Raw genomic sequence first — 24,644 nt, 5'->3', positions numbered from 1 at the left:
CCTTGTGGAGTTCCTGTCCTCTCCAGATCTTACTTTTTCCCACTTCTTACATAAGATTCCATACACTCTGCCCAACAGTTAGCCATAAGTCTCAGCATGTGCTTTGATAGTCTTCAGGGCAGAGCCTTTCAGAGGCCCTCTGTGGCAGGTTCCTAGGTTGTTTTCTGTTTTCTTCTTCTTCTGATGTCCATCCTCTTTGCTTTTCAGGATGGGGATTGAACATTTTAATCAGGGTCCTCTCTCTTGATTAGTTTCTTTAGATGTACAGATTTTAGTAGGTTTATCCTATGTTATATGTCTATATGAGTGAGTCTATACCGTGTGTGTCTTTCTGCTTCTGGGACAGCTCACTCAGGATGATCCTTTCCAGGTACTACCATTTACCTGCAAATTTTATGATTTCCTTATTTTTCATTACTGAGTAATACTCCATTGTGTAGATTGAGACAGGGTTTCTCTGCGTAGTCTTGACTGTCGTGGACTCACTTTGTAGAGCAAGCTGGCCTCAAACTCACAGAGATCCACCTATGTTCTTCCAAGGACACCATTCTGGGCTCTCGATGTCACCAACAGTGTTAGCTTGCCACCATGCGGAGCAGTAGAGCTGCTTTCCAGCTGCTTCTCTCACTAGTTTGGTATGTTTTGACTGGCAGAAGGTGTTGCTGAAGTGTCTTACACAGTGGAAACTTCTGGAGTTTTACTTTATCATGAGACTTTTGTACTGTCATGGTAGAAAGAGACATTTGCATATGTTTAATCAGTCAGAGACTCTCTTATTTTTATTTTTTTCTTTAGAGAAATGTCAGTTTCTTTAAAGAATGAACACATGGTTGCTAATGCTCTCTGTGAGCTTCTAGAATCTTCTGTTTCTGATTTTCCTTAGACAACAAGATGAGGTGATGAGTTTTGGTAGCTCCTCTCCATTTTCCTTGCTCTTTCACCAGATGTTTTGTTGTTGTTGTTCTGCTTTGAAGAATGCTCACAGCACAACTTTTGCTGCAATCTCTGAAAGTGGGTGATGCATCATTTCTTTTACCTTAAGGACTTGCTTTGAATATTGTTGACTAATTTTTCCCAGAGTTGATTTTATTTCTCATCAGAAAGCATCCAGATGGTTTAACATTTTAGTACAGTTTTCCTGAAGTTTCCCAATGAATCATACCATCCCAGGCTCCTGAGAAGATAATGCCATGTTATGTTGCACAAACTACTCAAGGCATCCTTGCATTTTAATTCTGATGGCTTGGAATGGCAGACAAAGTAAAGAGAGCTCTGCTGGGAAATCTCTAATCTTTTTCTTCTCAACTTTGAAAAAAGTACGTGTTGTCATTTGCACTGCTTTACCTTCTACCAGTGACTGCTACAAGAGGAAACATGATCAGCTCCTGCATGGCTGTGGCAGGAACTGGAAATGATCATTTCTAAAGTGGATAACAGTAGCACAAAGACTGAAAAAAAAAAAAAACCAAACACAAAATACTCTCTGATTAGGGATGAGCACTACAGTGACCTATGGGTAGAATAATAAGGACTCAGGAAGCAGTTTAATTCTGTGCCCACTGAGCAGAGTACGAATACGAGGTTCTCCTCTAGGACTGATGGCCTAGGCAATTATAAGTTCTTGGACCATTTAACAGCACCAGAAATGAGTTCTGTGTTGTACAGCAGGCTTGAAATCCAGCTATTTAGTCATTCTCAGAACTATTGCACCAATGAGAGAAGCTTCTATTTGCAGTAGGTGGAGATTAACACAGAGCCTCAAGTGGTCATCTCAGAGAATAAGACTGTGCTCATCCCTCTCTAAGGCTCAGAGGCTGTGAGGGGGTAGAAGAAGGGACAAAAGGAGTGTAAGAGCCAGAGGTGGTGGAGGACTTCTGCAAAAGTGTTTTCTGGATACATCAGGGCCATGGCACACATGAACTCATATGCTCTGACTACATGCACAAGACCTGTACAAAATTCAAGGTAGCCAAAATCCCAGCATGGAAGGGAGAGGGACTCACTGTGTCCCAGCACTAACTGAGGAGCCATTAGGCACCAATGGCTGCTGAGGAAGAGACTGTCAGTTGTCTTCAAATGTGACCCTGATAGGCTGTCCATGCTCCAGTAGATGGCTCTACAGCCAAATACATACAAGCAGTAGTAAATGAACCCAGTGGGCTTAAAACAGAACAAGTTAAGTTGGAAGGGAATCCTGGTCGAAGAGTATGGGAGGAAGCGGAGGATAGTGGAATGCATATCTGCTCAGAACACATACTCGAGTATCACATTCTCAAGCAACAAATAAATGAACACATTATGCTGGAAAGGAGAGATGTCCGTTCTTGTCAGGGAGGTAACACCAAAGCCAACAGTGCACACTCAAGCAGACGCAAGGTTCCCAGGACCAGGGAACCTTCAGTCACTAGCTGCTGAGAATGCAGGAGTTGAGCAGAGCAGACATATCTGAGCCAAGCTTTAAATGTGAAACAAACTGACTCGGGCTGCTCATGTTCTGCTGTCTCTGTTGGGTGCACCATCTGATCAAGTTTATGAAAATGATTTTGCAAGAAAATGTGCTACTCCAGTCCTCCAGAAGCTGTAGTGGGAGGACTCACCTGCTCTAATTCCAATCCTCCTTTTCATCAGAGTATCCCCCCTGTCCATTATGCCAATAAAAAGCAAGTTTGACCATGGAGAGACAGAGCAGGTAAAGACTGTTTGCAACAACTCCCTGCCAAAAGTCCAAATAGAGGAAACAGAAAAATTAGTTTTCATCTTATTTTATGTGCATGGGTGTTGTGTTTGCATGTATGCATTTGTACCACAAGTGTGCTCTACCATGGGGGGCAAAAAAAGGTGTTAGATCCTTGGAAATGGAGTTATATATGGTTGTGAGCTGCCACATGGGTGCTGAGACTAGAACTCAGATCCTCTTAACCATTGTGCTATCATTCCAGCCACAGAAACAGAGTTCTCGGCTAAATTCTTTTGTCTTAACAAAGCACGAAGCTTGTGCTGTGAAAAGTTAACATACGGCACAAGGAGAGATGCCATCAAGCACCACCCTTCATATAGTCACATAAGCCTGTCCCAGGGAGGCAGCTTGCTTCTTTCACCTACTGCTAAAGCACAGCAGCATAAGGACAGGCCAGTTCTGGCTGCTTTAAGGGCACCCTGGCCACTGAAAGGGAAGTTTAATGCTCCCAAGGGATCAAGGAGGACTTCCATCTAGAAGCCTGCATGACAAGGAACCTCTTGCATTAGCACCCTCCCAGTGATTGCTCCAGGAAGCCCATGCAGGGCCACCACAAGAGACAGAGACCTCAGAAGCCATGCTTACAAATGGTGTGTATGTATATCAAATAACTTGGAGAGCTTCTGCATTTGTTGGGAAAGGGCATAAATTGCATGTAGAGTTGCTATAGGAATAAACAGAAAAGTGGTTGGATTCCACAAAGACAGCACACTCCAAACCCATGGGCTATGTTACCTTACATATCAAACGACAGCTTTCCTGATTGTTTTTGAATCAGGGTCTCTCGTACTTCAGGCTGTCCTGGAACTATGTAGCTGAGTGTGACCTTGCTTCCATGTCCCAAATGCTGGGATCCCAGGTGTGTGCCAGTGACCAACACTGGTTTTGTGCAATGATAGAGATCAAACCCAAGGTTTCATATCAACAGAGCTACACTGCCATCAACTGGGACAATTTTTAAGTGTGATTAAATTCACGAGTATCCTGGGTTATCTAGGTGAAGCCATCAGAAGAAGAGACAGAAGGGCCAGTGTCAGAGCAGAGAGCAGGTGGTACAAAGGAGCCAAAGTGTACGCGTTGCGAGAGGGTCTGATTAGAAGTTCATCCTGCTGCCTTTGGGGAGGGACACTAAAAGCTAAGGGCTGTTCAAAGCTTCTAGAAGGTTGGAGAGAAACATTTCCTTTTGGTCTGCAGAAGGAAGGTCAGTGGGTTTGGATTTCTAACCTCTAGAACCAGGAGATCATACACCTCTTTTGTATTCAGCTATCAAGTATGCAACTTGTTACAGCAGCAGCAGGTGTCTGAGACAGTGGTGTATCTAAGAATAAGCAGAGCACACGGTAGGTACTTCATGAGAACTCAGACCAAACACAGCACCCTGCACTTCATGAGGATTCAGCGAGACACACACAGAACTGGGCACTTCATGAGAACGCAATGAGACATTACTGAACTTGCTCCCCTTTTCTCTCTTGAAAAGGGACCAAAGAATAGGATATACATCTAGAGCAACTTCAGCCAGGTCATTTAATGCCTCACACAGCGTACTTTTTGTCTCCGTTGTCCTGTCCATTTGCAGATGTGCACACTTGCCGTCTGCCAATCAGAGTTGCACTGAAGCTGTCTGCTTATTTCCTTGAACTTTGCAAGGAGGAAAGAAAGTCTGAATATAAAGATAGAAAAGAAACGCATTCTACTGACCTCCCAGCAGGCTCTGAATCCAGGCGGGTCAGCATTGCTTGCTAGTGTTTCCTAGTGGATGTGTGTCCTGTCTGAAGAACCCACACTAAAATAAATTATGTGAAAACACTTCCAATGTCTTTAAAATAAGGACAATGTATGAACCAATGAATATTTATTCTCTCTCTCCTTTATACTCCCGCCCTTCTCACACTCTCTCTCCTTATTTCTGGTTTTATGAGCAGGGTCTCACTCTAGCTGAAGCTCTCCTGGAACTTGCTATGTAGCCCAAGCTGTCCTTGAACTTAGGATATCTTTCTGCCTCACCTTCCAAACTGCTTGGATTATATAGTTACTATGCCCAGCAGATTTATTCTCTCTATACTGAAAAAGAAATCAGTTTTTACTCTCAGAGGCAGCATCAAATTCAATCTTTAAGAGAAAGAGTTCTTTTTTTTTTCCTCTGTAGCCAGCTCTCAATAATTCCTGAGAGTCTATTACATACTCCAGAGAGAAGCTGTTCCCAGGTCTGACAGAAGCATCTGTTATGCCATGTGATGCTTAGGTGTGACTGTGGCTTTTGCTGAAGTAATTTTTGTGTTTGACAACAGTCAGAACACAGAGGCAATCTCTTCAGCCCCCCAAAGGCAGTCTCAGTTCTAAGGCCTTATATGCATTTCCACCTAATAAAAAATAATGATTGTTGCTGCTTTTACACGAGAACACTTTTAGGGCAAAAAATGCAATCCTGAGAATACTCCAATCAAATACTTTCATTTTTTTCCTCCCTCAAAATTTTATAGCATGAATAGATGCTTTACTCAAGTATTAATACTAATGTCTCGAAAGATTTCTCATTTGCACCTAGGGAAAGCATCACAGAACTTTGACCAAAAGCTTCTAGAACTGGGCAATTGTTTACACATGTCTGGAGAGCAACAGCTTTTATAGCTCTCTTCTGGGTTAAAGAGGCTTGTCTTCTGGGGACACGCCTGCTGATTTCTTCTCTTAGGTATGAGAAGATGAATCCATGAAGTCAATCACAATTATGGTCTCTCAAACTTGTGGGGATATCGGCTCACTTTGATGCACCTGTCACGTGACATCAGGTTGTCAATATTTATTACCTAAGTAATGACTGCAAAAATACTTTCCTAGTTGCATGGCAGGAATCTTCCTTGATAAAGAAGTTCTGATAATATTAGTATTTCCTATAGTGACTGTGTAAATCAACAGAAGTTACTGGCACTGGCTGACAGCAAATGGTACATATGACCCACGAAAAGAAACACGGAACCTAAGAGCTCAGTTTGGATTGTGGCACCATGTAGGCCTCATGGTCTTTGGGACTAACCTCTTCTATGAACGTCACATACATTGCCATTTTTTTCTACTTTTATTTATTACCTTAAACCTATCAGACCAGCATCTTGGGCTCTCCCCACCCCTCAACTTCGTGAGTGTGTGTGTGTGTGTGTGTGTGTGTGTGTTTGCATGGATGCATGTGTAGATATGTGGATTCTTGTATATAAAAGTGGACATGTCCTTGTGGGCCATAGCAGAATGTGAAGGGAAGAGGACAACCCATGTGTTCGTACCACCTTTGTATCTTTTCTGAGAGAGAGTATACTTGTGGGGATTTTCATCTGTCTGAACCAGGCTGGCTGCCTGCTCTCAGGGTTCTTCATGCCTCTACTTCTCACCTCCCCTTAGAAGCACTGAAATTAAAGATTCTTTTTCTGTCTGTCTGGCTTGAACACAGGTTATAGAAATTCAAACTCAGGTCCTCAGGCTGAATGGCAAGTGCTTTTACCCACTGAGTTATCTTTATAGCTCTATTTTAATCAAGACAATTTCGTTGTATTATTTAATAAACTGTTCTGAAAAAAAATCACACAGTCTCATTCCAAAAACACACTTTCTGAATCCCTAGCAGGAAATATATATTCCAAGAACCAGTCTCTGGAGATGGACCCTGGCTTTTGAAAACATTAATAACTGATGGACCAAACTCTATTTTATTAGACATCTTTAATGGAAGTTCTTCTTTCTGATCCCTGCAACTTCCTTCTTCATTCTAGAACAGATCTCTAGTTTCTCTTATGAAATAACTCGTGAATTCATCCTCTTTTGCTGCCTCCCAAGAGGATCCCATAGTCTCTGGCCCCTGAGAACTGATGACCCAGGATCTGGGAGTGGTGGCTGTGACCACATGGGTTGCCAGAGCTCATTGGCTCATAGGCTCACTGGCTCAGAAAGACAAGAATGCAATGTTCTTCCCAAGCTCAGGACCATGCCAAGGAAATATGATGTGTTGATGATGTCAAAGCTGTGACTATAAACATTAGGCTTTGTAATCTGTCTTCTTGGAATTTTAGTTCCCTGTAGCCTTAGTGCTATTTTGAAACAGAGCCTGGTGGTGATGAAAACCAAAGTTAACTGTTTCTACCAACCTGATGAAGTTCTATCCTTCTGATATTTTAATTATACTTTTAAAAATTATGTGTTTATGTATGTGTTTGTGTACCGGGCATGTCAACATGATGTGGTTAACTATGGGGGCTGAAGAGGACGTCAGTTGTAACTGATGACATCAAGGTGGAGTTTCAGGTAGTTGTGAGCAGTCCTATATAGGTGCTGGGAACTGAAGTCAGGTCCTTGCAAGACCAACAAGTTTCCTTGACACCTGAGCCATCTTGCTGTTTTTTTTTTTTTTTTTTTCCAAAAGAAATTGTCTATTCTAAAGGATTTGAAATCTAGACTATGTAGTTCTAGACATGACCACTGGACATACAGGGAAACTCTGGTGACCTCTGAGATATACTGGCTCTGTAGTCATCGCAATGAATTAACCTTTATTGTATAGTGACACCCATGTACACAGTAATGGACTTGTTAAGCCCCCAAGCATGAGAGGGGTGATTAGACCATCAGGACTCCACCCTGACATCCTAGCTGCAAGGGTGTGCTAGGATATGGAAGGGGTATGAAGCTGGATGGGTTAGGGCTCCAGCGAGGCAGCTTTCATGAGCTGAAAGCCATGCTGGGTGAGCTTCTCAGTGATGCGGATGCTTTAGAGTCATCCATGTTCCTGATGATAACCCCAATAAACTCACCACTCCATGAATCTGAGGTTGGAAGAAATTGCTTCCTTGGTCTGTTGGTGATCTGTCTGTATGAACACATTTTGTTTTCTATGTCTCCCCAGGAACCTCAACCTAATATGTTATAGTGGACCCAACTGGGAATGAGATAAGCTGCTTATTAACATGGTGGAATCTTATAGAACTCAGAAATTAAACATGACTGGCATATGTGTATTCAGAAAAATGGAATAGCTACTTGGATAAACAGTAATCTATGATTTTAATATGTCTAGTAGATAGCTAAGTTAGATATTAGCAAGCTTGAAGGTCATTGCCCCTCCCCCATTCATAATCAGCAGCTTGTAGAACCAAGAATGGAGACAGCAGGACTCTGATTACCACTGAGAGAGAGAGAGAGAGAGAGAGAGAGAGAGAGAGAGAGAGAGAGAGAGAAAGAGAGAGAAAGAGGGTGGGAGGGAAAGAGAGAGAGAGAAAGGAAAGAAGGAAGGAAGAAAGGAAGACAGACAGACAGATGGGGATGAGGGTGGAATCTGAGTCCTTCTCTGGCCCTGAGTAGAATTTCTGAATTTCCCAGTTGGTTGTAAGAGTTACTTGCTAGGTGGATGCTTTCTGGTATAGGAAAAGCGCATTTCATTGTCCCTCCATTAAGAATCAATCCAAATGCCTTGTCCTTCACCCAGAGAGGAAAATACTCCTCAGTTAGGGCTGCCAGCTGTAGAGACATGAGAGGTAACAGAATAAAGTCTGCCCACGAGGAAGGTCAGCACAGTGCACTCTGCCATTGTCCCTTCACACTAGAAGGGTGCTCTGCTCTGCAATGGTCCCTTCACCACTGCACACTCTCACCCCTTGAGAGTTCTCCAGTTTACTCTGCAATAAACTCTGTCTTTGTATGCTACAATGTATCTCATCTGAATTCTTTCAATCGAGAACACTGGGATTATGGAGTTGAGGGATTGCATCATGACATATGGGTGTGATAACCAGAATTGATACACACATAAACAAATGATTTTAACATTAGTTGTACAGGATGGGAAAAAATTTTAAAAACTTCACGAGATTTGCCAATAACATAGGTGAGAACCTGATGTAATCACATGGACACCCAGATGCCTAGAACCATGCCATCACAAATGCTGTTCAATAAATATTTGCTAAACAAATGAGTTGAAGTTTCCATATTGAAAAAATAACCTCATTATTAGTCTCAAATTTACACACAAACAGAAATCCAGCACCAACACTGAAGTGATAATTTTCCCTCCCACTACCAAAATACATTTTGATGAAATTTATCAATTATGCTAATTTAATACAATTTAATACAGTAGTCAAACATCCATTGTTGTCCAAATACTGTTCACAGCATAGATAACATGGTAGCCACTCATACAGAGTTCACAGTGAGGCGCAGTGATTGTCACCTTCAGCGTCTCACAGGCTTTGTGATGGTCGGTATTCATTGTCCACTTGACTGGACATAGAATCAACATACAGAAACACACATCTCAGCGTGTCTATGCAGGCTTTTCCAGTAAGGTTAATTGGCAACGGAAGAACTAGTATGGATGCTGGTGGCACCACACTGTGGACTCAGGCCCTGGAGAGGATACAGAGAAAGCTGCCTCAACACCAGCATCTGTCTCTCTGCTTCTTGACCATGAACTGGATGTGGGCAGCTGCCTCACACTCCTGAGCCCACACCTTCTCTGACATGATAGAGAGAGCCCTTAAACTCTGAGTGATAAATCAACCCTTGCTTCCTTAAGCTGCCCGTGTTAGAAATTTTCTCCCAGCAATGAGAAAAGTATCATGAGAACACAGTATCATGCCACCACCTAAAATAAAGGATGTCCATTTCAAGAGCTTGGGTGAGTTTTCCCTCCAGTGTGTCTGTTTTATGTGTTTTTTGCCACTCTGGAGGACACTGCACACTTTGTCTCCACACACCTCCCAATGTCCCTATCACTCTATACATCACTCTCACAATCATTATAGAGCAGCTGTAGACAATGACAGACACCAGCTCCTAATTAAACTCCTTTCTGATGCTAAGATGATTCAGGATGATGTTCATGATCAGCTGGGTGGAAAATAGTTCCTGCACACACATCTATGATGTCACAGTCCTGTTTTTACCAAGAAAGATGCTTGCTGCTAATGTTAATTAATAGCTGCTATCCTAGAAATGCCCAATATAGTACAGCTATAGGATTAAAAACACATTTTACCTGCTGCCGTTTTTCAAATTCCAGCTTGATCCGGGACTTGATGCAATTACACGTGTCCCGGTAGGTTTGCTGCAGGGCAAGTTCCATGAGATGCTTATGGTAGGCTCCTGCCAAGTTCCCACAGATGAAAATGATCACATTGGCCAGTATCTACAGAGACAAAAGAAGACACTTAACATGATAAGGATCTCTTCCTCATGGACCCAACAGAATCAGACAGAATGTCAAAAATAAGCTTTAGAAAATGACTCGGCTTCTCAACTGGCGTTGGTATTCTGGTTTGCCTAAAATTAAGCATCACTTGGGGATTCTATCCCCCATGGGCATGTGTGCCCATTAGGCTCCCTCTCTTGACTTTGGACTCGACCCTCCCCCCCCTTTTTTTCTGATGCAGAGTGAATGTATACTGGCCCCTGCCCAGGGCTTACATCCTTATGCATTTAATACCACTCTCTTATCTACTATCAGAACAAGCTTCTATGCTTGCTATCTATTGCATTTGCTCCAAGATGAGAGATGTGCAAGAGAGCTTCCCCAGCCAGCCTGCACTTGTTACATTTGTTACACAGCACCACTGGGATATACTGACTGACACATGCTATCTACACTCTCACATGTATTCACGGAGCCTAGATAAACAAATTTTGTTGTTGTTTATAGATGAATAGGGACCATTTTTAACGAAAATAACTGTGGTTCATTTTGATAAATAAATGTGTGTTCATAATTTAGATGGAAAACAGAAAAAATATAAAAGAGATCTAAAAACTGCCCTAACTTTGCTGTCCTGGAAAAAAGCCTGCTGTCCATAGGGCCATATTCATTTACTTCACATTCCTATTTTAAAATGTGGTTCTAAACACATTTTGTCAAGATGTCTGTCTTATTCATAAAGGGCAAATTTCGTGTTTACTCTAGCTGCATGCTTTGACTGTTTAATGTAACATAAAAGGTGTCTGAGATTATAGGAATTATGTGTGGGAAGGTTTCCAAATTCTTAGTCAGTATTCAGTTCTATGACTCATTTAGTTATGTCTATATATGTCTATATTGTTCAATACTACGGGGTTAATATTCCATGTGCTTGTATTATGTTACAGATGTCATCCTCATGTACAAAACCGTGACTTCCTCTCTGATCACTGCTTTAGACTCAGTAACTCATAACATAAGAAGTCAAAATTCATCCATATTTTAAGTGCTTGATTTATGTACAAATTTGCTCCCAAGGCACATTCCCTTTATGTCCCCATTAGCAGGGGGTGACAATGGCCTTTCCAGTGTGCTTCTGTCACTTGGCACATGATTCACACACTGCAAGCTCCTCAGTGCTCAGGGTTGAATTTGTAGGTCTACCCAGGATATGGACAGACACACAGCACAACTGTAACTGTAACATGACAAGTCACTTATGGCTTCAGGGGCATCAAAAAGGCATTGTTTCCAAAGGCCTCATGTTCCCGGAAGTCATAGTGGGTGGGAGATTTACTCCCACACCCTGGACTTAAAGAGAGCAGCCACCAGCATCTGCTATGGTCTTAGCCAAGTTGTGTATCTAGTGGACCCTCTCAACATGGCTGTGGAAGGCCTTGATCTGGGGGCAGTCACAGACATAGGTAACCGTGTCTCCAAAGCTACAATGGTAATAAAGGTGGACATGTTTTCCCCAGCTGCCTAATGCCTCTCCTATCCCGACAGGGTGTGGGCACAGAAAGGAAGATATGTCGATCCTAAGTACCCGAAAGTCCTGGGGCATGCAGGAGGATTGAGGGACCAATTGGGGCAGAGTTTAGATGAGAAGAATGGGGTGGCAGATGTTTTTGAGTTGTTGCTGTTACTCTGTAGAATCCACAGAGAACTCTGTAGACTGGGAGGGGCCTTAGGTGCTGCCCCGCATCTCACGCTGACCACAGTTATTGGATGGAACAGCTGCTCAGTCTCAGAACTCACCTCTAAGACATGCCTTATGCATACATGCTTCATTTCTCCTCCATTAGCACAGAGGGTGCCTTACTTGTGTGCTTATACATGAGGAGTGCATTCATATGTCACTAATGATGATGTACATGTGTAGTGTGTGCAGGTATGTGTATACATATATCTATCTATCTATCTATCTATCTATCTATCTATCTATCTAAAACCCATATACAAAAGTGTTTCATGTGGTTTTTTTAGTGTAGTGTACATATAATGCATGTGTTGTATGAGTGGCAAATATATTTATAATCCATGAGTGTGTGTACAAGGTCAGAGGTCACCAAAAACACTGTGTCATAGTTCTGTTATTTCTACCCATTTCCTAACTCACAGGGTCTCATTCTTGCCACTGTTGTATAATAACACACAGGCCCTGTGAGTGCCAAGCCTGGAGTGGGTGGAAGTCTTGAGGACATTCTTCTTTTGTTTTTTAAAACAGAGTCTCACTGTGTAACTCTGGCTGTCTTGGAACTCACTATTCGGAGACCAGGCTGGTCTCAAACTCACAGAAATCCACCTGCCTTTGCCTCCTGAGTGCTGGCATTAAAGGTGTGCACCACTATGCCCAGCTAGAAGACTTTCTGAATGTTCTACTTGAGGGGGTCCACTTGCAGCTGAACAAGACTGGTTTCATGTCCACTTGTACACCATTCATAAACTCCTGTCATATTTAGTCTCCGTGAAATGACCAGCTGCTTTGCTGAAGATGATTCAGACCTCATCATAGCTGGAGCTCTTTGAAGAATGGTGTTCCAAGAAATCCAGGAAACAAGAAAAGCCAAAGCAAGCCTTGGTGTTCAATTAGAAAATGTTAACTCTTTCATCATTAAACACAGCTGAAATAATAACAAAGCAACCCAGTCACTATCTGTGAGAGATTCCCTTCTTCCTAGGAAAGTGCCTTAAAAACAAATGGTGAGATTTGGGAAGCTTACCCCTCCCCACCGAAATAAACCCAAGGTAAGAACCAGAGCCTGGCAAAGCCACCACCTGTGCCCCAGTCTTCCCAGCATGAGGCCTAAGTGGAGCTCTTCGACCAGCATCCTGCCATGGCAATGGAGCCTTTTATGTCCTTTCTCAGGCTGCACTGTACTACACCGTGACTCATCAACCCCAGGACAACTGTTGACAACCTACATTGCTGTCAACCTTCCCTCTGGGCTCAGACCCAAGGTACCAAGAGAATGCTTATCCTCTCTAGGACCAGCCTTGCAGAAGGGCCCTGTCATCACAGAACTCTGGGTCAGAAACCTGTTCCTTTCTTATTACCCTTAGCCATCTTCTGCCCCATGCCTGGAAGCAGGCTGTTTTGGGCATGCTTCATCCAGACCGGACTCATAATTGCAGACTGAAATTGGGATATGCTCTGAGAACCTCAGGGCACATTCACATTGCTTATGTGGCTGACCAGCGCCAAATGAGTTCTATGCAGTAAGAAATTGTGGGACAGGAGAGATGGTTCAGTTGGTAAAGTATTTGAGGTGCAAGCATGGCGACCTGAGTTTGGCACCCAGTACTCAGCGAAAACTGGGTGTAATGGCGTGCTTCTGTGACCTCAACAATGTGAGCAAAAAGACAAGAGAGTTCCTGGAGTCCACTTGTCAACCAGTCTAGTCTAATCAGCAAGCTTCAGGTTCAGTGAAAGGCATGCCCAATGCGCACATATAGACACACGCACACACATTCACACACACAAGTACACATATATGCACATACATACATAACATACATACATACACATGAACACATGCACACATGTATGAACACACACATATACATGCAGTTAGGAAACGTCCTCAGCATTCATCAGTGGAAGCCTAGTGTGAGTGTCTAGCCGTGGGTTTGAAGAAGAGCTTTCTTCAAGTTATCCATTCTTTTCTATTCTTAAAAAATATTTTATCTTTTTTTGTGTGTATGTGTGTGGGTTGGTGTGTGGATGTGCATACGGTGCAAGTGTCCAAGGAGGCTGGAGGTGCCGGATCTGCTACGTGAGCTGCTGTAAGTTGCTCAGCATAGGTTCTGGGCTCAGAGCTTGGGTCCTCTGCAGCAACAGCACTCTGTGCTGTTATCTTCTCATCCCTCTCTCCTGATCCTATCATTCATTCCTGATGCCATTCAACACTCCCTGGGTACCGATAATTAGAAGAAATGCGTCTACTAAGCTTTATATGCATTCACAAAGAAAAATGTACAAGATTAAATGACTAAGATTTAATGCAAAATAAATATAATAGAAGATTTTTTTTCGGATGGAAAGCTTATGAAATGCTTCTACCTGTTTTCATCTTGGTATACTGGATTCTATAATTAACAAAACAGACTCTGAAATTTCAACAACACTAAGTATTTACAAATGTGACTAACGTCCTGAAGCATTTTTTTTTCTTTCAAATTGATGTAGTCATATGACTTCACATCAAACCAGAAGAAATGATTAGGTTAAGGTTTTGCTTTTTAAAAATAACTTCAAAGCTTTTTATTTTCCAGAAGGCTGCCAAACAGAACATATAATAAAAAGTCTCATTTTCACAATGTTTGATTTTTTTTTTTTGATAGCATCACGCTGTCTCTGTGTCTCTTTTATCTTGTTTCATTTAGCTACTCTCACCTCTGCCAGAAAACAGAACAGGGGTCTTAGCCTCCTCTGAAAAGGTTTGGAAGAAAACAAGTTGTTTTAGATAATAACACCAGGCCAGGCTTGCCGTGCCAGGCTTACCGTGCAGAGTAAAACCAAGCCTTCAGATGGTGCCAGACTCAAGCCTGGGGTATGTTCACGTTGCACTGTGCTGGGATAGCTCCATGGAGGTCTACTGTGTCCTTGGCTCCTTCATTCCCTGCCTTTGCCTGATACAACCTGGGAGCTCTGAGAAACCTTCTCACAGATTCTTAGAGGTGCACATTAGTGTAGCACAGGTTGTGAGAAGATCAGAACTTACCAGTATTCACACCAGGAAGCAACGATTGGCTCCCCACTGCCATAGCTATCACTGTCTCTCCAAACACTTTTTAATCTCCAAGCTTTCAAGAGTCTAGAAGTCAAAGCACACTTGATTGCTCCTCTTACAGCCTAGGAAACAAAATTAAGTGACATGTCTCTGGGCTGTACTAGCCTTCCGAAGATAAGTGCTGTTAGGCCAACTCATATCCCCACCCCTTACCTTCAGGAGAAATACCTTTGCCAGGGCATGGGGGATGTCTGAGAAATTCAGAAAAGATGTACATTTTTTGCTTTATAAGAAGCTGGCACTTTCTATTTTCTTTAAAGGCATTTGTATCTTCTGCTATAAAAGGCTTCCATCATTTAAAGTTATTTTAAGTGGCTACATTTTGGAGACCACATGTCCTTGGAGCCACATGCCTGTGCATGTTCAGAGAGGAATGTAAGAGAATGTCAAGCTGCTTTCAATCAGACCATGTGGGCCAGAGAGTGACCCATCTGAGAAAATGTCACCAGGGAAGAACATTTAAGGGTGCTAGTTTACTGACTTCAAACACCACAGAAATTTATCAAACGGTTTAGATGACATTTCAGATCCCTTGTGATTCTGAGATGCTATGCATTAAAAAGTGGCTAATATTCCATTTCTTTACCATATACTTAGGATGGGAAGTTAAAGGGAACACAATAGGTAGACAGAAGCCCTCCTATATGCTGAGGGTGAGGTGAAGTCTCCGCCATGGCACAAGACCATCTACCACAAAAATGACTGTTTATCTACAGGAAAACACCACAGTGTAAGAAGGGAAAGAATATTATATTTGGAACAGGCCATGAATATGCAAATATGCCAAATGTCAGTCATAAAAAAATAAAAGGGAAGACAATCAATAGAGAGCCGCAAGTGAGTACCCAGGAGGCACATCTCCAAAGGGTCACATGTGGCTCGTGACAACGTTCTTGGGGCAGAATGATCAGCTGGCATTCTCCTTCACATGGTACTCAATCATGGCTGTGGGATTATTGATTCATACTGATAATGACTAAATACACAACTCTAGGTAATTTAGAGTTGTAATTCCAAACAAAGCTATTAGCTATTAGCCTCTAGCAATACAGGTTGCAAAGCCTAATTCAAGGTGTCAAAGAGTTTAGTGATTTTGGAGTACACTGTTGAACCCCGAATGCTACATCCTTCCTAGGGTCATGCTGTGCCTGCACAAGGTGGAAAACAGATGGCCAAAGGAGGCTGAGTTTGCAGTTTTAAAATGGCACAGAAATGCCCACTAAGATGAAGCCATCATGCCCTCATCACTTCATAGACATTTCACCGACTGCTATCTAAAAGGGAACCAAATTCCATCCACCTTTTGGGAGGGGATGTTCATACTCTAGCATCCTCCATGGTCTCGTGCCTTGCAAGTGCCTGTGTTCTGACCTCCTTCTTGTTATTGGGACAACAGGGAACCTGCACTAGAGCTAACCCTAATGTCTTATTTTACCCTTAACATCTCTTCAGAGACCTTATGGCCAAAAGAAGTCACATTCTGAGTGGCTGTACTTCAACATGTTAAGTCTGAGTTGACACATTAGTTCCGATCAACATGACAATGCATTTTATTTTTTCTTAATTTTTATTTATTTATTTATTTATTTTTCTTTTAAAATTTTATTTATTACAGTTTATTCACTTCGTAAATTTTTATTTATTTTTGTGTGTAAATACACATGTCATGTGGAGGTCAAAGGACAACTTTGGGAGTTGGTTTTCTCCTTCTACCTTTAAGATCCACAAATTGAACTCAGATCATCAGGCTTTCAGAGCAAACACTTCTGCCCACTGAGCTATGCCAGTGGGCCATAAAATGAGTTTAAGAAAAAAAAATGTATTTACACATCACCAGCACATATACTCAAAGAATAAAACTTTGATGTCTTAGAATGTAGGACTGGCATCCCTCTCTGAGAAATATCACTTTTTTCTGAAGGTGATTTACATAGAAGGAGATGAGACATTCATTAAGGCCTCCATTTGATTCACATTGGAATTTTCTGTCTGGCTTAATCTTGCACAGGTCTTGTGTATGCTTTCACAGTTGTGAATTCCTGTCATTATGACATTTCATGTCATAGCCATGAAGTGCTCATACCCATCAATTGGGTATCTACATCACACCTCCCCACAAAGCTCAGAGATCAGTGCAGGAGAGGAAGCAGAAAAATTATAGGACCCTGAGGTAGTGGAAGACGGACACAAAGCAGTGTTTTCAGAAGAGACAAGCTTTTAATTTTAGTCACTGTGACTTCTGGATGATTGAACCACAATCTGCCATCAGAGTCTCATCAAAGATCTTTGGAAGTATGTGTAAGATGAGCAGGGCTGAGGGAAGGTTCGTGACAAGCAGAGCATACTTCCTCAAATACATCAAAGTTTAACTAGGAGAAATAAAAGTGCTAATGCAGATTTTCTTGATCATAATGCCTGAAGTATGTCATTAATTTCTTATAATGTTCCAAGGCCAAAAGAACCTTCTAGTGATTTTGCTATGCTACTAGGAAGCTTGAAATAACTCACACATGTTCTAAAAATTTAGTAGTTGCACCTAGTATTCATCATTATATGTTGAAATCAAATATAGTATTTTATGTCACACTTAGGTCAGTGCAGTGACTTGCTACAGAATGTCAGTGGCCACCATTCCTGTTGAGTATCAGAGATTTTCACAGTCTTATATTCCAACTAGAATTTGCAACCTAAATTCCCTGTCCAAACTTTACTTCTTCAGGTTAATGTTGTTGGGATTATTTTGAGGGAGGCATGGTGGCTCTCCGTGATAACTAAAACCCAGATTTATAAATGGATGAGGTCAACAGGAGGATACACTGCAATTTAATGCAGGAACCAGGAGTTCCTTCAAGACAGGCTTCATGGGAGATGGAGATCTGGCAGAAGCAAACCTTGCTGTATTTAACTTGAAACTTTATAATATCTTCTTGAATACTGAGCTCACAGCCTAAAAACTGCATTACTAAGCAAACAGAGTTCCAACAAAGTGAACACGTTAATTAATTTAATTAAACAAAATGTGCAATGAAATGATGTGGGCTTGCTATGTGGATTGTCCTGAGAAATCATCGAGGAGGAACATTACATTGGTGGCAGGAATGATCTGTGTATACTTGTTTTATACTGACACATGACAACAGTATGTCCTCCCCATGACTCCAGCTTTAGTCTCAGCCCCAGAAAATGGCACATGCAAAAGAGATAATCCCATCAAGTGACAATTTGCAAAGGTGTTATCAAAGATAAGGCAAGTCAACATGGAATTCAGGAGTGTCCAGATTTCAACAGCAAATTTCTGTTATCATACAATCCAGAGAGCAAAAGGAACAATATGTAGCTATAATCTGGAGAGCTGTTCTGTAGCCTAGGCTTCCCAGAAGGGCCTGGGACAGAGCAGTGTCACAGCCAACCTGAGTCCTGGTAGAGAGGTCTTCAAGCCTCCTGAATGAACCTAGAAGTCAATAGAAAGATTATGCGGATTTGGCATTAAGGCCTTTGGAAGGTCTGTACGGAAACCTGTATACACAGAAATGATGAACAAAAAACGACACTGAAAAAGGGTAAAAAGAACAGAGGAGGCAAGAGATGGAAGTCAGAAGATTTGAGTCATACTCAACAGTCACAAGCAGGATAAGTGGTATTTCTACATAACCATCTTCTACAAATTTACAAAAATCGATTTTCTCTTCTTGGTGATTTATTTTTTCTTCCAGGTGACCCACCATCTGCTGAATTTGCTAGACTCACAGCTCATCTCTCCACATTTAAAGCTAGGCAGGACTGGCTTTAGTTCCTGGATTTATAGAAAGAGACCAAGTGTCTGGATCTCCCAGCGGGAGCGCTTTCGTCACACATGAGCCCCTTTGATTACTCCTAAAGCGACTCAGGCCAGAGGCTGGTCCTCTGAAGCCCCAGTGGTATGGTTAAAAGGTAGGGGCATGGAGTGAAGTGATGGAGACTGGATTCAGTCACATGGATGCTGGTTTGCCAGTCATGTCAATGGAACAAACAAACAAAAAGTTTGCACACTCCAGATCACCAGAGCTTTTTGGGTGGTGGGCAACCTGATTCGCCAGGATCCTAAGTGTCTGAAATTTGAGGGAAGTTTTCACAATCACAGGTGGCTGGAGTCATGGAAACATGGCTAGCATCTGAAGACTTATGGGAGTCTGAGTCCCTAGCTTACAGCATTTGCCCTAACCCTGGATGATCAGCTCTGAAATGGGACTGCATCATCCCAGGTAAGGTGGGCATACTTTCCCCTGAGGGCTCAGCTGCCTTGGACTAGAGACTCTGGTGGGAGAACACCACCAAATTTTTTTCAGTTGAGCAATCGGTGTCTCCTCCACCCTATGCCCTGGCCCTGTCTCACAATTCCCATTTGAATGTCTGCAGTGATTGCCTATAAGGAGTGGAAATGGTTTTATTTTCTGGTTCTTTCCCCCCCATTCCTCGTTCCCACCTTCCTTTCTGTCTCACAGAGTTGTTGACATTGCCGTGGTCAATAAATACAGGGGTCAGAAGGTCAGTGTTTTTCCCTCAGTTGAATAAACTCTTGGTGGATATTTCACTTTAGTTATTTTGTTACTTTGCTGGACCTCACACCTCCACGGCTGTCCATACTTCCTCTCTGCACTACCTTGCTCTTCTCATTTCCAAGCAGGCTTTACTCAAGAGTACCTTCTTCTTTTTTTTTTTTTCAAGAGTACCTTCTTAAGTCATCACATCACAACATCTGCTTCTTGGAGTGCCTTTCAGAGACACCCATTGCATGGGTGTAGCATAAAGACACACAAGCCATCCATTTGACTGTTAGTTTTTTGATGCACATACATACTAATCTTTCCTATAGAAGTAACATATTGTTTATATTTATATCACCTGGCATTCTCAATACCAAATATGATGACTTCCAAGAGGAAACAGATTCCTTTCATGAGACCCGGTTTCTCTTTTGCTTGCTACTATCCAACCCATTGTTGTCCTTATGTTGGACTCTACCCACACTTTCCAAGACTACAAAGGAGATAAGGCCAAAGGTCTCAACTTCATTTGAGACTGTCAATGACCAAAATAAGTAACTTGTAGTTCCCAATATGACATCATTCTGGGACAAACTAATACAATTCCTAATGTTCTGAGGGCTTTGTAGGTCATCAAGAAAATAGCAATCAATCTAAGGCCACCAGAACTCTGAGACATGAATATAAGAAGAAAAAAAAATACTCACTTCCAAAGTGGACATAGTCCACAATAGAGCTGATCATTAAAATCATCAAGAATAGAATTAGCAGATGTTTGGAAATCAGGACTAACATTGCTAGATGAATTAGTCCAGAAGTAATGACTTTTTAAAAATCATAATAAAGAGTAGAAACCCTATTTGGCAACTAATAAAGATTTTCTTTACTTTTTAACATTTTTTAAGACACCATAAGGAAAAGGGGAATCAAAATTACCTTTGAACTGAGAAGGAGCAGTGTCAGGCAATGCAAAGACACCTGTGGTCCGGTGGCCTTGAGAGCTACTTTCCTGACAGAAACATTGAAATTCTATAGTTGTTGCAAGGAATACTTTCCATACTTCAAGGATTCCCACAGCAATCGCTGCAGTGAAGGGTGCTGATGAGAAAAAGATGTGCCTGGCATCAAAAGCATGTCGGGAGCAGAACAGGACCAGACGGACCAAAATCACAGGAAATTATGCATTTGAAATTTACTCTGATCAAATCTGGTAGGCAAATTCCACCTCTTACAAGGAAAGTACATTTTATGTCCACTTGCATGAATCAGAAAACCACACAGACCTGGACCATTGCTTTTCAATTCTTATTGGCAAGAGGACTCCAAGCCACCACATCATAGCTCAGTCTTCGCTACTGGTGTGTCATTGCTCTCTCCCCACAGCATCATTCTCATTGGCAAACGAGTCTGCTCCAAGCCTAACACATAGACATCCATCTTCTCGCTTCTCATCTTCTCTTTAAAGACAAACCTCCAAGGTGTGTCAACAAGCTCTTTGTGCCGTTTTTGTCCCCTACTCTCCTGTTTGATGAAGCAACTGAAAAACCATCATCAAACAAACTCTTTCAGGGACACAAATTACTTTCAAGTTGCCAACTCAATGGTCCCTCTATATGTACCTGACTTGGCCTCTGAGTGTTCTCAGCAGTTGGTTTTCTCTTTATTACTGATTCTGATTCTTTTCCTCTTACTAACTTGGGTTTACCTGCCTCATCAACTGTACCTGCTCTGACCTAAGTGTTGTTTATTCCCCAGTGCTCTCCCTGGGTTTTTTCCACTTTACTTCCTGCCCCAGCATCATCTATTCTTGCTTCATCAGTGATATCGGCAAGACACCAATGTTCAAAGGCACACAGCTGCGCCTCTGAAGTATAGATTGTGAAATCTAATCCTTCATTACCTGAACCCTGCATTGACGTCTTCCCATGACTCATCCTGCTGATTCTACCACATCCTTCTTGCTCTGTCCCCTAGCTCTACACTAGATGTCAAGACTGGTGAAACCCTCCAACTTTGCCAGGCCCTTTGCCTATGTGTTTTCTATGGCTTACCCAAATCCTGACACCTCCTCTCCCTGCCCATGACTGTTCCTTCTGATCTTGCTGTACATGTCAGGTTACCTGTCAGATAATCCACTCCTCACCAGCAAGACTCCCTGAATTCCCGCATGTCCAAGGGCCATGTTTATATTCATCTGCCTTTGCCTTCCTTTCCTGTTCTCACACTCCACAGAGGTCACACCCATTATGTTCCCATTTGTAGATACTGAACAGCTCATATAGTATCCATCATGAGTGCAAAGGACACAAATTCCTTAACTGCATAAATAAAATCCCCATGGCCTACTCCATCAGAGCTGGAGACACACTACCTCAATTACTGAGTAACAGAAATTCATTCATTCAACAAATGCTCATGGAAACTTATGATGTACCAAGAAATGTTCAAAGTACAGGCTATAATCTTATTAAAAACAAAAAATACAATGTCCTGCCCTCTTTGACTTATATTAAAATTCGATTTTTGTTCCAGAGTCAATCACGCCATTGTTCTCCACCTCACATTTAACTGAGGAGGCCCCACAGCTGCCTTACATTGTTTTTGGATAGCAGAGCGAGGCATATGTACTGTCCCTTAATGCTACCCATGCAAATGACACCTTGAAAAGCCCTGATGGCTTTGGACATGAAATTGCCTGATAAGATTGAACCTAATGACGACACAGATACATATTTTATTCCCTAACAGGAAGGGAAACCCATTCAGGCCTGACATCTGCTGGGGCCACTCAAGCATCCAAAGAAGGAATTTGTGTCTAGAAAGGTGGTGATGAGGAAGTGCTGAGGGTCTCAAATACAGAAAACTGGGGAAAAGCCCATCTCAGAGGGAATTAGCACTGCAGAGAAGTGGGGGTTTTGTTAACAGTGTTAGTGCTTGGTTGATTTGTCCCTCTCCATGGATGACATTTGAAAGCCAGTGGTTCTCAGCTCTCCTAACACTGCGACCCTTAACACAGTTCCTCATGTGTAGTGACTCCCAACCATGAAATTATCTCTTTGCTACTTCATAACTGCAAGTTTTCTACTACTATGAATCTTGATGTAAATATCTGATATATATGATATCTGATATGCAACCCCTGCAAAATGGTCATTCAACCCCCAAAGGGTTCACCAGTCACAGGCTGAGAACCCCTAGCTTATAGTCTATGCCTTTGGTTTCCATGTCTTAAACCACACATTCTTCAAGGTAGCCATGCAGTCCTATGGTCAGACCTTGTTTCTTGGTAAGGGGTTCAATTTACATAGTATAGATACATCACTTGTGCAGAATGCAGTATGCTTCTGGAATTAAGATTTCATAAGACTAGGTTGGCAACAAACAAACAAACAAACAAACAAAACAACAACAATAACAAAATAACCTAAGCAACTAGGAGAGTGACAGTGCAAAAAAGATCCAGAAACATGGTCATTTTCTTAGCAGTGGTGCTGGAGGTTAAATCTGTGGCCTCAAGAATGCCAGGCCAGCACTTTACCGCTGAGCAACTTCCCAGACGGGGATGCAGCTTCGCCCCAGGGATTAGCTCTCCAGCTGTGTTAGCGCTACATTCACACTCACTGGGGATCTTCACATAGGTGGCTTTTTGCTCCAGAAAGAGAAGTTAAGAGGTGGTATCTTAACAACTCTCTGGTCTTCTTGAAAGTCTCATTCCTTGTGACAAATTACTACATTAAGGTTCCTTCTACACTGCCTCTTTAAAGAGGCAGTCAGCCATGTGCGCCTTGTACCTTGGGTTATTCCAAGAATCCTACTTCAAACCTCCTGAGGAGAAAGCTGATGGCCAGCAGAGAAACACACAAGCTTCCAGGTAGACAAATGGTCTCCGTATCGGTAGGATTCCCCACAGGGCCTGATGGTATTGTTCCTTAAATGAAGGACAACTTGCTCATACATCCATCGGAGCAGATGCCTATTTCTTATCTGAGAGAACAAATCATACACAACTTTGCATGGAACTCTCACTGTGGTTTATAGTTGTAAGTACCCTAATGAGAGCATGACAGTTAAACATGCAGGACAGTACTGTGTGCAAAGCTATACTTTTGCAATGTCTTGTGGCATGCTGTCAAGAGTAGGCGTGGCACAGATGCACCTTCTGCCTCAGGGGTAGTGTCTGGAAAGACAAACTGAAGCTTCTCTGAGTCTTTTCCTCACATGGGTCAGGGCACTAGGCTCTGAATCAGGGTGTATAACACAGGTGTCCGGCATGCTGAAAAGACAGGCACATGCCTGGAACCCACTCTAAAAGGCTCGGCAGGTAACTGATTTTTAACATAAATGTCTCCACATGAATATGCTCTGCAGGACCAAGGGAGAAACTTAATGTCAGGCACCAAGCAGATGACTCAACTTTAGCTCTCCTAGAACAAAAGAATCAGTTCATGTGGAGAGAAGGGCTGAGAATTTAATCAGGGATTAAAAAATGGTTAATGCTAATGAGAGAGCATGATGTCTTCGCTATTCAAACATGAAATGTGAAGCCTGGATTAATGCTTTAAACCGAAGAAGAGATTTCCACTCACTTAGGGGGCTCCTACATTGGCCAAGGAGAGAAAAGAACAGCAGTGAAAAGGATTAGGTATCTCTGGTATGGAGTAAGAAAGAAGTTAAAGTGGCTTTGATAAGAGTGAGCAAAGATGTGGTCTCACACATCACTTTGCTGGGAAGGCGGCATTTCAGAGGAGCCATGCCAATGAGTAGACCAGGTACATAGGGAAGAAAGTAAGTAAGAGGCTTGTAACATTAAGGCCCGGATTGCTGGAGGATTGGCTTCCTTATCACTTAAGAAGGGGTGTTTGAAATGTGAAACTGGTGGACCATATATTTGTATGTACAGGTAAATCGTGTCTTTAAAGTACAGAGCAAATATCCTATATTTTTCTAAGGAAACAAAAACCAGCACATTAAAACTGGGTAATAAATCAGCATTCTCAAATAATCTACCACTCCCATGCTCTTCCCTTGGGGCATGCCAGTATTCTGAAAGTGCTAGTCTGGGTGAACAACTGTGAAAAATTTAAAATTAATAACAAGTCCCATACTTCAGAGCTTGCAAGAATGCATGCAGAGAGAGCTCAGCTAACAACCAACGCTACATTTATGTGATCATGAGCCAAGGTCAGACTTAAAAGGAAAATTGCCCTTCACAAATAATTTAATTTCTCGTAAACTGATTTTGTAGTAACAGCATAGATGAAATACAATTTGACTTTTTTTTTCCAGTTTTTCCCTTCCTTCCTACTACCACATCCCACTGGTTGGGATCCAAAGGAACACACCAAGAACAAGGCACGAGTTTCCCTCCAAGGGAGGCA

The 24,644-nt window shown here is 42.2% G+C and overlaps 1 protein-coding gene across 2 annotated transcripts in view; it reads right to left on the bottom strand.

Annotated features, from left to right (window-relative positions):
* Adcy2 (adenylate cyclase 2) overlaps window positions 1–24,644 on the bottom strand; it is a 368,926-nt gene that overhangs the window by 151,860 nt on the left and 192,422 nt on the right. For both annotated transcript variants that reach the window (XM_021641274.2, XM_060380366.1), the window contains exon 4: window positions 9,759–9,908. In XM_021641274.2, coding sequence (XP_021496949.2) covers window positions 9,759–9,908 — 150 coding nt within the window. The remainder of the gene's footprint in view (window positions 1–9,758; window positions 9,909–24,644) is intronic.

Source organism: Meriones unguiculatus, chromosome 3, assembly GCF_030254825.1.
Source record: "Meriones unguiculatus strain TT.TT164.6M chromosome 3, Bangor_MerUng_6.1, whole genome shotgun sequence".
In the NCBI taxonomy this organism is placed as follows: domain Eukaryota; kingdom Metazoa; phylum Chordata; class Mammalia; order Rodentia; family Muridae; genus Meriones; species Meriones unguiculatus.
The sequence above is the reverse complement of the archived record's forward strand: the minus strand, read 5'-3'. Positions and strand labels throughout refer to the sequence as shown.